The 15,518-nt window shown below is 43.8% G+C and overlaps 1 protein-coding gene across 1 annotated transcript in view; it reads right to left on the reverse strand.

Annotated features, from left to right (window-relative positions):
• ADAMTS8 (ADAM metallopeptidase with thrombospondin type 1 motif 8) overlaps positions 1 to 9,083 on the reverse strand; it is a 29,183-nt gene extending 20,100 nt beyond the window's left edge. Inside the window, exon 1 of the mRNA XM_069079854.1 lies at positions 7,738 to 9,083. Within this exon, the coding sequence (XP_068935955.1) occupies positions 7,738 to 8,502 (765 nt within the window). The 5' untranslated portion in view covers positions 8,503 to 9,083. The remainder of the gene's footprint in view (positions 1 to 7,737) is intronic.
• Positions 9,084 to 15,518: the final 6,435 nt, after the last annotated feature.

Genomic DNA, 15,518 nt, shown 5'->3' on the forward strand with positions numbered 1-15,518 from the left:
ACATAGCTAATAAGTGTCTGAAGCCAGATTTGAACTCAGGAAGATGAGTCTTCCTGACTCCAAATCTGGTACTCTATCTACTGTGCTACCTGGCTGCCCTGAAGAAAATATAGATGACTTCTTCAGAGGACAGAACAGGAGGGAATTGTATTTAGTTCCAACAGGAGGGACTGAGGCTAGACTCTGGGAAGAACTTCCTATCAATAAAAGCCTTTAGATATTTGAACACAAGGGAAGCCCTTAGAATTGCAAGTTTACCTTGAGGTGAGAGATTGGACTATGGAATAAAAACTCACATTTACATAGCAATTTACAAAGTGCTTTCCTCAGAACGACCCTATGAGGTAAGTAGTATAAAGATTTTTCTTTTTTTTTTCCCTAAGACCTGTAATTTCATCAGTATGGGAGCTACTGGTGAGGAAACTCCCTCTACTGGGGTATATCTACAACTGTTCTTCAATTAATAGTCTTAAGGTATCCAGTATATTTCAGTGGAAGGACTTGAACCCAGGTCATCCTGACTCCAAGGTCAGCCCTCTATATACTATCAGTGTAATCTTTATTATTCCCATTTTTCAGGTAAGAAAACTGAGGTTCAGAAAGTTTGACTTATTCATAGTTAAAAGCTATAGATAAAAGGGCTGGGATTTGAAGGCAAGTCTGGCATTTGAAATGCTTTTCACTATACATGCTGCCTCATAACAACATGACATCTTAAGGTCTCTACTACCTTCTCACAATTTCTAGAGATTATCTGTCCACACCTATTAAAATGGAAAGCCTGAAGCTTAATTCTCTTTGCTAAACCTTCTTTCCCTCCCCATAATTTGTCACCTTAGCTCTGGGCTCTTTGTTAGCTTTGATGGGTACTTAAACTATCCTTATGAGACAGGCTTTTGAGAGGAAAATTAAGTCGGCACACAACTGAGGTAGCTTAGTAGAGGCAGGGGAACCTCTGAGTCCCTGCTACTTCTTTGGGTCTGGGACCATGCTCAACTTAGAAAGCCAGCCTCGGTAGGTAGGCTCAGCAACTGGCCAAGGAAAAGGTCAACTTCACTTGCTCTACCATCTGGTGTCTATTTATAACCACCCCTCCCACAGAATAAGTACACACTGCTGAGGAATGGGCAAGATTCTGCCTCCTTGGACTGTTGTGGGTCCCAGCAGAGTACACAGCAGGTGGAGAAGAAGGGATAGGAGCTTGGGTGGGTAGAATGAGGCATTAATGGCTGGACCAAATCTAGGGAATGTGCCTCTGTGTCTTGACCCTTACACCTAAGTGGCATCCTTGACTGAACATTCTCAGAGTTGGAAAAGCCTTTAGAGTAGTCCCAACCTGAACCCGATCAAGAATCCCTTCTGCATAGCACCCTTGACAAGTGGTCCTTCTGCATCCCTTGAAGACCTTTAGTGGGGGGAAGGGGAGCCTCACTACCTTCCAAGGCATGTAGCCCATTCTACTTTTGGACACTTCTTAAATTTTTTTTCTTACATTGAACATAAAGTCAGACTAATCTTATGATAGTCCACCATTAGGCAGTGCTTACCAGGTGTAACAGGTACCACTGATGGGCTGAATTAGAAGATTTTAGTCCTTGGAGATACTTTAGGGAATGTTTGACATCCAAATAGGTCTCCTCCATTTGGTGTGCCCAAGCTCTGGGAATGACCTTGACCAGGGTTTGGGAACCTTTGGCCTCAAAGCCATATGTGACTTTCTAGGTCCTTGGGTGTGGTCTTTTGATTGAGTCCAAGTTTTACAGAACAAATCCTTTTATTAAGGGAATTTGTTCTGTGAAATTTGGATTCAGTCAAAGGACTGCACTTGAGGACCTAGAGGACCACATGTGGCCTCAAGGCCCCACCCCTGACCTTGGCTTCTTGGACATAACCTTTCCTTTGATTCCTTTAGCCACCAGAAAGGAAATCTAACAGAGCCAAGTAACAACCAAAAGTAAATGGTGAAGAGCATCCCTTGATACTCTGCTTCTTCCTACTGGATTTCTCCCATGGGCCTAAGAAAGGTCACAGAGAAGAAAGATTTTGCTTCAGGCTTAGACAGCTCCTTTCCCTGTGGCTAATCTCCTAGCACCTGAAATAATTCTGAAGGGAAGAATGGCAGGAGGGCTGGAGAATAGAGAGAAGAAAAGAAAAGAGAAGGTCCAGAAAGAACTGCTCTCATCCTTCCTCATGAGCTCAAAGGTTTTCACAACCCTGAGGTAACCTTAACCAGAACAAAGGGAAACCACCTCTCCAAAGCAGGTTATTTTAATAACAATAATAGCTAGCATTCACATAATGCTTTAAGGTTTGCAAAGCACTTTATATATGTCTGACATCTCATGACAATCCTCTGAAAGAGGTGCTTTTATTATCCCAATTTTACAAATGAGGAAACTGAGGCAGAAATCAGTTGCCCAGGGTCACATAGTTAGTAAGTGTCTGAGGCAGGAAGTAGATTAAACACCAGAGGATTACCTTCAAACATATCATCTTCTACCTCCCATATCATACATCTGTGCTAGGAAAAAAATACAAATTACTGTATAGATCATGGCACATGTCCATTCCTTTCTGGTGGGAATCCTATCTGAACCATCCGAGATGGCAAAGTTTAAAAAATAATAGCTAATCATCTATGAGTTTGTGCCTTTAAAATAGACTTACTTCACTGATGAGCTGTCCCATCAGTACCCACAGAGGGCAGCCACCTCTGCTGAGTAACAGCACCTGTCAGAAATCAAAAGCTGTTTTCCTCTTGCTAGTCACATCTATGACAATAGCTCTGTTTAGCCCAATGAAGGGGAAAGAATATTGGATTTGGGGTCCAGAAGCAGATCTGATACTCATAACTACATAGGTAGTAAATAATTTAAGCTCTCAGTCTCAGTTTTCTTATTTGTAAAATGGGGACAATAGTGCTAACACTAGAGGAAAAGCACTCTATAAGTGTGAGTTACTATGTAGTCATATCCCTTCATTTAAGACACCATCATAGGCATCATAGGCAAATATCTCTAAAGGAAAAGATCATCTGACCTCCTTTGTGTTGTTGGTCCTTACTGTCCAGAAGTACTTCTTGATATCTGACCACAGGTCATACTATTGTAATTTAAGACTATTATCCATGGAATTCATTGGTTTTCTTCAGCTAAAAGAAACTTTTGCTTGATTCTCACTTTTTAGCTATGGGAACTTAGGAAAGTTTTTTTTTACCTGGAGAAGCCTCATTTTTTCATTTGTAAAATAGGTATAGTATTGGTACTACCTACCTCACAGGCTTGTTGTAAGGAAGGGGCCTTGTAAACTCTAGAGTGCTATGGAAATATAGGTTATTATAATTGGGAGAATGATGGTAGGCAGGTATATGAGGTGAAAAGAGCAGAACACTGGGCATTACAGTATAGGTTAGGGTGTAGAAAAGAGTAGTAGGCAGAATGTAGCTTACAGTTTAAAGCAGACAATCTTAATTTTTTTGTGTGTGTCATGGTCCTCATTGATAGTCTGGTGAAGCCTATGGACCCCTTCTCAGAATGATGCATAAAATACATAGGGTTATAAAAGAAGCCAGTTATATTGAAATACAGTTTAAAATATACACATATACACACATATGTATGTGTATGTGTGTATATACACACATATGTATATGTATGTGTATATATACACATATGTGTGTATATACATTTAAAAGTTCATGGACCCCAGGTTAAGAACTCCTGTTTTAAAGGCTATCCTACCTTCTCCTAGGTTGACTTAGATTGTCATAAAGGAGTTGTGGACATTTGTCTCAGGTCTTGTGGGGTAGCCTTTTGGCACTTTTTTTCCCTAGAGGATAAGCAGGAAGAGGAAAGGAGACATTAGTGACCTGCCCCAGAAACTGTCTTGTGGTGGTTAGGCATCAAGAGATTAGCTCAGTGTGCTTTGGAGAGGTTTTCCAACCCCATGCCTGAGGGCTCTAAAAGGACAGAAGAGAATTCAGAAGACCAGCCTTACTGAAGATACAATGACAAGCTGGACTCTCACTTAGGGTTTCCCATGCTGAAAGACTTGGGGGGCACCAATCGATCTACCACCCAGTTCTTTCTTGCTCCAGTATTTATCCGGGGCTACAATTAGTAGGAGCCGGATGTAGCTAGAGTTAATTGAATCTTCCGAGGTGGTCCCCTCCCTTTCAGAAAGCCCCTTTGTTAGAGTCCCTTAACTCTGAAATCAGATGAGGAGGTGGGAGGCAGGGGGCCCCTTTTGTCAAAGGATTAAGTGAACTCAATTGCATGGGTTCTGGAAAACTTCATAGGAGCCTGACAGTGAGACCAGCCCAGGGCAAGTTTAATTCCTCCCTCTCTCCCTCATCCTTGAGGATAACTGCTTTTCAGGATAGGGTAGGGGAGCAAAGCAGTGGCTTATATGAGCTTTCATGAGGGTAAAAGTCTGGGCATGGGCTTTTTGAATTGTTAGCTTTAACTGTCTGTTCCCATAAGAGAGGAGACCATATTTAGACAAGTGGAGGGCCAATGAAAGCTGCACTTACCCCTTTTTATTTACTGAGATGCCTACTTCCCTAAGGTCAGGGACATGGGTTTCTGAAGACAGAATTGCTCCCAGAAGTAAAATGGGAAATTGGAATAAACAGTGGAAGACTAAGGCTAGAACCCAGGTCTCCCAATTTGTAGTCCTGTGTTTTTCATGCTTTTCCACTCAACCTCCCATTAATGGAAGAAGTCTTTGGGAAACTGCTTGAAGAGGTATATTATACTATGTTATATTTTTTAAAGTGCCTATGTGGAAAGGGGAGTGACTCTATGACCAAAGCTACATGGGGGTCTATGAATCTTCTCTCTTTGTCCTGCCTTCCTAGTTATGTTTTCATTTATTCTTCCAGGAGTGCCCTGGGAAGGGTGGAGAGGAGGGAAAAGGCATTGAGCAGAACACAGCTCGTCTGTTGTGTTCTGCACATCATCAGCTTGGTTCTGTAGCATCTCCACAGCCAGGGAGGACGTCAGATGAAAGAGGCCAGTGGGCGGTCATGGGAACAGCTGTGCCTCAGTCCCTGCTCTCCCCTCCCACCCCCAGCTTCACCAAAGTGGTGACAGTAGAGGAGGAGATACTCCATGAAATAATGAGATCAAGGTGGAGACAGAGGGGCTAGTGGAGCTGAGAAGTTTTTTTCCTTTTAAAATTAACTTCAGAAGCAGCCCTAGAAATGTCCAGACTGACCCAAAGAGAGGAGAGAAGCTTTCTCCTGTGGCATTAATGCTTTTTCTGCTAAGTTTCCCTATGCCCCTGGGTATGTGTGCCCAGACAAGCACGTCCAGAAGTGCCTGTGCATAATGTGGGGGGACAGAGATAGAGAAAATGTCTATACAGATGTGCTGAGTGAGACCCTAAAGTGTTAGGTCACCCAAGCCATGATCACAAAGAGCTAAAATGCTATTGGCAGGCATAGCCAGTGAGAGACAGTTAACATGCCAGACACTATAGCCTTCCTTTGACTTTTTGCAGTGGGCTTGAACATAAGGGATCCAAGGGCATTAATACTAGCCTAGGGAGAAAAGACTATGGGAAAGGAACTAAATTTCACCTCTTCTTTACCCAAAACTCCCATCCATTTTGTTGCCAAAATGGATTTTCTTCAGCCTAGGGAAAACAAGGGCTAACTCAGCTCAATCCACTCGCTTCAAAGCATTTGGAACTTATGGGCTAGAAACCAAAGCTTGTCTGTTTCTGGCCAGCTGTAATGCCCAGTGATGACAGGTATTTGTTTTTTTTTTTTTTAAAAAGGGGACCTTGAAGCTTCAGCTTGGCTAAAAGACCCCTAGATTAGATCTGCTTTTCCTGTTTTCTCCCTCTCATTTTTCAAAGGGCTCCCCCCCCCCCACTTCTTTATCTTTATCGTTTTGATATACAAACCAGAAACCAGCCTTGGGGGTGGATAGGGAAAAATGTGTTTAGAGTGATTCTTTTATGCTCTCTTACTAGTAGGGCTCCCAGGGTAGAAGTACCTAAAGTGAGGGAGGGAAAGCAGTCCCCTTAAGCATATTTCTGGTATCTACTCTCTGGAGCCTTCTTTCTGTGGGAATTAGAGGAAGGAGGTAGGTTGGCTGAGCAAGCCGGCACCTGCCTCTGATTCCATGACCAATGTGGAAAATGTAAGCAACATAGACCCAAACCCAACCCATGTGGATAGACTGTCTGGGTAAGGTAGGGCTGCCTACCTGTGCTCTAGGAGAAACCAGTCCCAAGGGAGAGAGCAGGTTTGAGTGGTTGAGGCTTAGCTAGGGTTTTTGTGGTAATCAGAATTATCAGGTAGAACTCTTATCCCCTAATACTCCATATGACAATCAGGCTTGAATGAATTTCTTAGTGAGAACAGGGAGTGGGAAGGTGGGGTGAGGAAGTAGAAGGTAAGTCTATTTCCTTGACCATGGCTGCTTCCCCTTAGGCAGTGGTTAGTACTCTTGGTCTCTTAGCTTCATGCCAACTCTGAAGGGCACAGAATGAGGTCCTGAGGAGTCTGGATTGATTGGCAGCTCATGGATTCCCTTCATTTGGAACTGATTTCTCCTGGCTCAGTGCTCCAAGAGACCTAGGCAGATCAGTATCTCCCTTCCTGGCACAGGTTCTGGTTCTATTTCTCCCTGGGAGCAGGGAGAAGATAGCTCCCTCTTGTTTCTGGCACCCTCTCTGCCAACTTGGGTCCTCCATACCTTGGGGAGGTGGTGAGTCTTGGGGAAAACATACATTCTGCTTCCTCAATTTTGGCTACAAGTGATTTGGGTACAATTTACTTCTAGGGTTACTTCCTGCGCCAACCTATGATCTGAGATCAGCAACAACACACAAAGTATGAGGCTTTATAGAAAGATGGGCTCATACTACACACATACATCCATAACACACACAGACATATACACACCATCCAAAGGGTTAACACTCAACCACTCTTCTTCCCTCCCTTTTCCACCGAAGCTCTAGTTTCCAGAGTGGAGTTTCCCACTCTGCCAGGCACACAGTCCCTAGGCAGAAGTCCCATTCTCCTCCCATCTCATGTTGGTTGTGGGCACAACCCAGTTTTGTTGGGGCTATGATCCAGGTTGGCAAGTATGTCCACCCCCATCAAATCTGACTGAGCAGATAGAAGATTTGGGTCACCTACACTTCCCGGAGGTTCCCCCCCACCCCCCATGTCCTTTTCCTTAATGCAATCTGACTTCTGAGGTTGAGAAGCTATAACTGTTTACTCCTCTCTGTCTTCATTCCCTTTTGTGTCTGTAGTTTTTTTTTTTTTTTTTGACAAATTAGGAAGTAGGGATGCCCTCCCAAGATGTTCCCGTTTAATCTGCATGGGGAGAAGATATTGAGAGGAGCCTCGGAGGGGAATTCACCCACACACGCAACTTTCCCAGGTGCTTCCAGGATTTCAGAATGAGGAACAAGAACAGCTATTTTTTTTTTTTTCCAGGAACTGGAAGTAAAACTGGGTATGAAATTAATGAAGTGAGATATGGTCTAGGTGGGAAAGTGAAGACAGAAAGAGTTAACACTTTCCAGAGTAAAGGAGAGCTGGGGAGAGAGGTGTCTAGAAGATTAAAAATAAATGGAGGAGTAGCTAGAGGCAAGTAGAAAGTTCCTCCTGAGGGAAGACTGGAAGGAGGTGAGGTTGTTTGGGGCTGCAGGCTGAAGTAGCGAGGGAAGGCGTTACGAGCCTCTGGTTAAGCACCGAAAGTGCGCTCCTACCTTCAGGTCCGATCCATAGAAACGGGCCATCGAGGCGTCCGCCACCAGCAGCGTCTCCACATATCGAGCCTCGGACACAAAGCGCTTGGTCCTGCTGGTGGCTCCCAGGGGCGGCGGGGATTCGCTGGCTCCTTCCGCTTCTTCCTCTTCCTCCTCTTCCTCTTCCTCTTGGGGGTCTCCCTCCTGTGTTTCTTCCTCCGGACCCAGCCGCAGAGGGCCTCCATCCGGGGAGCCCGACCTCAAGAGGCTAGCACGCTCCTCCTGCCCCCCACGGAGCAGTCGGTGTGGCTGGGTCAGGGGGTCCCCCGCGCCTGCCGGGCCCGAGGGCTGCACTGTGAACTCTTCGCCGTCCAGCAGGAAGGAGCCACTCAGCCCTCCGCATAGGCTGACGGCCACCAACGACTCGGGCTGCCCATTGACTGTGCCCGAGTAAAAGCAGCTCCGCAGCCCCTCCTCGCCTCGGACCGGCCCCCCCGCCCCGCCCAGGTGCTCGATCTTGAACTCTGGGGCCAGGAAACTGGCGTCGGGAGTCAGGCGCAGGAGGAAAGCCTTCCCAAAGGCAAACAGGTGGAGAGCAATCTCCCCTTCACTGCCCAGCAACCTCGTGGGCACCACCAGCTCATGGGCCTCCTCCCCCGGACTGGGCAGGGCCAGGGCGCTCGAGAACAGCAGCGGCAGCAGCAGCAGCGTCGGCGGCAGCAGCGGTGCCCACGGCCAGGGGGAGGCGGCAGGGCCCCGGGGCAGGGCTGGGAAGGGTGAGGGCATGGGTGACTTCGGGGTGCGACTGGCACTGGAAGAGAGAAGCCCGACCAGGGCAGTGGGGGCAGGTGCTGGGAGCCGCTATAGGACGGACCTGAAAGATCTGTCACCTCAGAAGAACCCCAGTCAACCCAGTGGAATCAGATTAAGGGGCAGCTGGAGGGGACAGCGAAGGGAGGCAGGCAGCTCAGGGCTGGGACTCTGAGAACAATGCGAGAGGCCAAGCCGAAGGGCAAAGGGAGGGAGAAAGACTCTGGGCTCCGGGCTCCCTCCGGCGGCTCAGAGGCTCAGCCCGTTTCCCTCTTTGCGGAGATCCTGCCTCCCCGAGCAGCAGCGAGCTGGGGGAGCCGGCTGAGCGGGAGCAGCTGCCTCTGTGGGCCAGGCGTGGGATCCGTCCTCCTCCCCTTTCCCCGGACTCTGCCTTGCCTGCCGAGCCTCCGCCTCCCTACCCTGGGAAGCACCCGAGTGGGCTGCCGAGCCCTCCGTATTTATACTTCCTTCCCGGCTTTGACATAAGAGGTTTATTTTTGATCTCTCACTATTCCAGTTTCCCCTCCCCTGGGATCCTAGAGAGAAGCTGAAAAGAGGGAGAGGGGAAAAAAAGTTTTGGACGAAATTTAAAGCCAATCAGGAGTCAGCGAGACCCGCCTCCCCGTCCTCCCGCCCCCACCCCCCTTTAAGTGTCAACTCCAACTTTTTTTTTCCTTTTCCCCTTTTCCGCTTTCCCATATTAACCCTTTCAATGCTGGGCTGGCATTCAAGGGAGTGTGTTTATGGACATCCCTGCCCCTCCCTCCTTGAGGACAACAGCTCAGGTAAGTCCCCTTCTCTGGTCACAGCAACATTTCCAGATTCCTGCATAGTCTGAGATGTCGCCCCAGAGATGGCTCCAGCTTTTATTCCTGGGGCCCGGGGAAGGGGGATTCCAGGATTTCAATTGTCAAACCCAAAGTGGGAGGCACAGAAGGGATCTACACAGTCAATTCACCATGATAACAACCTTATCCTCATCCTAAATCAGAGATTCTGGAAAATCCCGCCCCAGCTAGCTTCACTAATCACAATGGACATTGCAGCCTGGGTGGGGAAGCAGGCAGAGGGCCACATTTCCACCAAGCAAGTGCTTCCCTCCCTTTGGAGGAAGGAAAGATGGGAGCAAAGTGGGACCACCCCAGAAGATTAAAAAAAAAATCAGCCAGTAGTTTTTGGACTTCTCCTTTGGAAAGGAAGGTGCTCTTCAGGAGCAGCATTGGCTGGAGGCCCTGAAAACTCTTCCTTCAAGTCTGGCATAGTGTAAATTGCCTGACCTGCTTTTTTGAAAGTTGTATTCTCTCACCCTACTCAGGAGTCTTAGCCTCCTTTCCCCCTCCTTTTTGTCTCGATGGTGTTCCTAATACCCTGGATTACAAACATGGGAGGGTCTTTTCAACTCCAACCTCTTGACTCCTCCAGCTCTGGTTAGGTGAAGGGAATGAGGCTAGGGTACAGCAATTGAAAGAGGTCCTTGATTCTGTGCTTTCTTTCTCAAGTCTGCAAAGCCTGGGGGAAATCTACAGAATAGATGTTGAAGATGCTTATCTTGTTTAGGGGCTCCCTTCTCTGCCTTCTTTTCTCAGTTCCCAGTGGGTTAGGATCCATTAGAAGTTAACACTTAGGAAAAATGGAGAAACCAGAAGCCCCCTTCTCTCTCTGCATTCCCCTCCCCCCCCCCCCCCCCCAGCCCAGGGAAGCTAAGGCTTGAGGTCATTTCTGCTTCTCATTAGCAGTTGATTCCATGCAGTAGCCAGTATTGTTTGTAGCTCTTATGAGGCTCTCAGGGCTTGTTAAATTCAAAGAGGAGACTATCACAACAACAACAAAAACACATTTGCGGCAGCTGAATTCAGTGTCAGATCCTCCCTTGGGCTTTAGAGAAAATTTTAAAGCAATCACCTCTTTCTAGGGTCAGACTTTTCCTTGAGATTCAAGAGAAATTATATAGCAATCATCAAATTTCAGGGTTTGCTTCCTTCAAAAATCAGACAACATTAGAGCTAGAAGTTACCTTAGGAGACTGTTATTTGACAGGTGAGAAAACTGGGAATGGACAGGTAACTTGACCAGGCCAAATTAGATAGCAAGTAGTAGAAGCAAGACTAGAACTCATCTTCTGGGTCCAAGTCCAGTTCTCATGTTGGGTCCAACTTAGACAGTTGGAAGAACTTTCCAATACAGAGTATTGAGGACTCTTGATCCTGGGAGATCTTCTGGAGATCTTTTAAGGGATAATTCATGCCTGCTGCCTAGGATGCTTTAGGGCAAATTTTCTGGGAGGCAATAAGATGGATGGAAATGGTTCCTCCAGTTCTCTTCCAGACTGAGAACTCTATGAGTTTGTGAGGAACAAAATGAACAAGACACCTCATATCTACACACACTTTTTAAGTGGTTTGGGGACAGGCTGACCTGGGAAAAAGGACACTGAGTAACCATTCTTTGCTCTGGGTTGTTGCTAAGTTTCTGACATCAATCTTTGCTCCTTGAAGCCTCTCATTCATCATTTCCCATTTCTTCAAGAGTAAAATTTTTGCATTTTAAAAGCCACAACTTTATAGCTTCTCTCTCTAGGTTCTCCTTGTCCTTTGAAATTGCTATTGAATCTCCTATGGCCTCAGAGGGGCTAGAGTAGCAGATTCTGTTACTACTCCCTCACCTTCTCCTCCATCCTATTTCTATCAATCTCCACTTTTTTTAATAGTAGGTATTAAGGGAAGAGGGGGTCATTATTGGTGACTTGTAAACAAGACAGAGTTTCAAATATCCCTGGAGTCTTTGGTTCTTTTGAAGAAAGAAGCTACCTATTTTGCCTTCTTTTCTAATGGAAGGTCTTTTTGGGTTTTCCCTCAGATCCTAGATATCAGGAAGTTTTAGATTTGTTCCCTTTATGTCCCCTTTATTTGTCCCCTTATTCTCCCCCTTTTTTTAGATTTGTCCCCATTATCAATGCCTGGCCCCATCCTTGAGCTTCAGCAAACTTATCCCTGGGGAAAAAAGAAAGGAAAACCAAAAAAATTAGTGGTAATTGCTACTTCCAAGTCAACCACAAGATGTCAGTCTTGCCTCAGTTAATAGCTTTAGGCACGCCTAGGCATGGACCCAACTCTTCCTAATGAAAGAGAGGTAGAACATATACCATTCGATTGAACAAATGTTTATTATTATTCTTAGACTGTGAGATCCTTGAGATCAGGGGCTATTTTTTGCCTTTCTATGTATCTCCCCGGTGATGAACACAGTGTCCGGTACATAGTAGGTGCTTGACGACTTGACTGCTACAGGCAATTCACTGTGTTGGATGAAAAAAGCCTGAATGTCCCTGACCTGTCAGCTTACATTCTGACAGGATAAAATCATGCAGAAAGGAGAGGTGAGGAAACAAATGAAAGCACCTAGAGATATTCTAGTCTAGGTTCTATACCAAGTATAGGTTTTCTTATTCTTGTCACAGTCAGAATTTCTATGCCCACCTCTAGTAAGTACGTGTAGCATCATATATTATGATAAAGTCTTGTTAAATTGAGATCAATAAATTTGTTATCACAATACTATAGCTGCGTTTTTTAAAATTTCCTTTAAAAATAATTTCCTTAGTGAATTTTTAGCATCTGGCTCAAAAGCAAAGGAATCCTATCAAAAATAAGTAACTTACATACAATCTTTGTCCAGTAATTAATCCTATAAAAGATTTTTATGTTTATGTTTCATTATAATTCAATGCAGGCTTATTAACAGGAACGTAAGTTTTGCACTAACATATCTAATTCTACTTAGTAGTTTCTATTAATCTCTTGGTTTAGTGTACATTCTATGTATTATAGACTCACAGATTGTTGTTGATGAAAGGGACTTTTTTTTTTTTTTTTAAGCAATCAGGGTTAAGTAACTTGCTCAAGGTTACATGGCCAGTTATTTCTGGGTGGGTGCTAAGTGTCTGAGCCCGGGGTTCGATCTCCAGGTCTTCTCAACACTGGAGCCGGTGCTCTTACTTGCTGTGCTACCTGGCCGCCCAATGAAAGGGACTTTAAAGAATATAAAGTCTAGTGGTTCCTAGACTTTTAGGGCTCAGGACACCTTTATATTCTTGAAATTATGGAGGATTCCTCCAAAGAAATTTTCTTTATGTAGTTTTGATCTATTAATACTGTATTAGAAATTAAATGCCTTAGTATTAGTATGAAAATAGTTTTGATCTCATAGACTCCCTGAAAAGGTCTTAGGAACCCTAAATGGTTCCCAGACCATAGTTTGAGAACTGCTGAACCAGTCCATCTCCACAAATCCATCATACAAATGAACAAATGAGTGAAAAGATATTTTTTGAGCACTTATATGCAAAGCACTAAGCTAAACACTGAGGATACAAATAGAAAAGCAACAGATGCATGTAAGAGATTTCAGTTGTAAGTCAGAAAAGTATTATGGAACTCCAGCCCTTAAGCATAACTTATTTGCTTCAACCGAGGACTTCTGTTGGGGATGGGGGAGGGGGATGAGTTAATGGGGAATGATGTGGGAAAAAAAAAGGAAAATTGCATCAATAAAACATTTTAAAACCTGCCAAAGGAAACAGAAGTTCAGAAGGGAGGTGCAAACAGGGCAATTTTGTATTTTACACACAAATTGTACACTATAGAAGTTCAAGATTTCATATAGACTCTTTTTTTTTATTCTTCATATATTGTGATATTTCTTGTATACTCTAACATTTGATGATTATTAAATTAATTTTAAAAAATAACTAACGTTGAAACAGGTTAATTGAACAGGGACTAGAAGCCAGATCTCATAACTCTTCTATACTTTCCCACCATATTCTATTGTCTTCCATGTGAAATGATAAAACTGCTCTTTTAAAAAATTATAATTCAGGCTTTCACTGAGTCAAACTGACTTGTACTGCTATTATTCCAAATTTACATTAATATTTTAAAAGATTTGTGATTTCGTCATGGTAGTTACTCTCTCAACTGATGAAGGTAACAGTTTCTCCTTGCCTTAGCAGACATTTTCATGAACTGCTGTGGTCAAAAAAAAAAAGGATCCATCGCCTGGTGGTCAGCTTTCTGGTGATGAGCTTGTCCAGACTCAGGCTGACAGTCTAACCACAGGCATGCCTGGGCTAATACCAGAAGTCTTCTTCTTACCAGAGCTCATATTCCTTTGCAATTACTTTTGAAAACTCAGGGTTACTTCCATGCCATGAAGGACTTTAGTGAAATATTCCAAGCTTCATAGTTGTTGAATGTATTGTTCATATAGGGTATTTGAGAAAGATATGACGCTTACCTTCTAGAAATTTGCCTTTTTGCTATAGGCAACAAAGTTAACTCAGAGTTAAGAAAAAAGGCATTGATCAACCACAATTCCAGAAGACCTATGATCAAGCATGTTGCCAACTTCCTGGCTGAGAAGTGATGGATTCAGTGTGAAGATTGTGTTTTGGAGGCATGGCAGGAATTTATTTTACTTGACTATGCATATTTGTTGCAAGGGCTTTTTCTCCCCTCTCAATGGAGGATGAAGGAGGTGGGAAGGGAAGAAAATAAATTTTTGTTAATTAAATAAAACTGAAAAAAGTCAATTGCTTGGGGATGGCTAGGTGGCACAGTGAATAGAGCACTGGCCCTGGAGTCAGGAGGACCTGAGTTCAAATGTGGCCTCAGACACTTCACACACACACACACACACACACACACACACACACACACACAAACTAGCCATGTGACATTGGGCAAATCACTTAACCCCAATTGCCCCTCCAAAAAAACAAAAAGCAAAAAAAAGAAAAGTCAATTGCTGAATGTCTTATACATAATTGTCCTGAAAATTAGCATGGGTTTTGAAAGACAAGTAAGGAATGAATAAGAATTTTTAAAATCCTTTTTTTCTCTGTACTTATAGGAGTCACATTATTTAGAATTAGAAGAAACTCTAGGGAACATCTAGTCTAGTCCACTCATTGGAAAGATTTGCAAATATAAGACTGTTTTGTATTAATAGAGTCAAAGTTTTGTAGGAAAGAGCACTGGATTTGAAAACAGAAAGCTTAAGTTTAAATCCCAGCTCTGCCAATTTGCTCTCTACACTTCAATTTTCTGCTGTTTACTATGAGGATAATGGTGACTATCCAACATACCTCACAGGTATTTGATCTGAGCATCGAATGAAATAATGCCTGTGGAAAAAACATTTGAAAACTGTAAAGTTCTATATAAATTTAAGATATCATTAGTGATATGTCTGATGCTTTTCTTTTTATAAATTTTTTTGAGGCAATAGAGGTTAAGTGACTTGTCCAAGGTCACATGGCTAGCAAGTGTTAAGTATGGGAGGCCACATTTGAACTGAGGTCCTCCTGACTCCAAGGCCGGTGCTCTATTCACTGCACCACCTAGCCACCCCATCTAATACTTTTCTAATAAAATTGACAAGCTTTTATTAAGCACTTATGACATATCAAATTCTATGCTAAGCACTGGGGATATAAAGAAAGTCGAAAACCAGTCCTTTCTCTCAAGAACCTGACAGTCTAATGGGGGAGACAACATACAACTAACTCTGTACAAACTAGCTGTCTACCTATCCATACTACACTAAATATTATAAATGCTATATATATAAAACTATATATATAGTATTTATAAACATAGTACTTATAAGTCCTCTTTCCTATGTCTCTGTCTCTCTCCCTCTCACCCTACCTCTCATATCTCTTTGTAAATTATTGCATATTGTCAGTTTCCTAAATCTTTATCAACATTTGCACTGTGTATGTGATACTAGTGACTGTCAGGGGCTAGAAGAAGGGCTGGGGGGAAAATGGAGGGTAAATGCATCCCCCCCCAATATTGTGTAAAGATACAGAATTGTTCATTTAAAACTAACCTCATTTAAGTGTAAAAATTTCTTAATGGGACTGTTCTGATGTGTGTGTGATGAGAGAGAGAGAGAGAGAGAGAGAGAGAGAGAGAGAGAGAGAGAGA

The sequence above is a fragment of the Petaurus breviceps genome, unplaced genomic scaffold, assembly GCF_028583685.1.
Source record: "Petaurus breviceps papuanus isolate PSGF00001 unplaced genomic scaffold, PetGlider_PUasm1.0 91133, whole genome shotgun sequence".
Taxonomy (NCBI): Eukaryota; Metazoa; Chordata; class Mammalia; order Diprotodontia; family Petauridae; genus Petaurus; species Petaurus breviceps.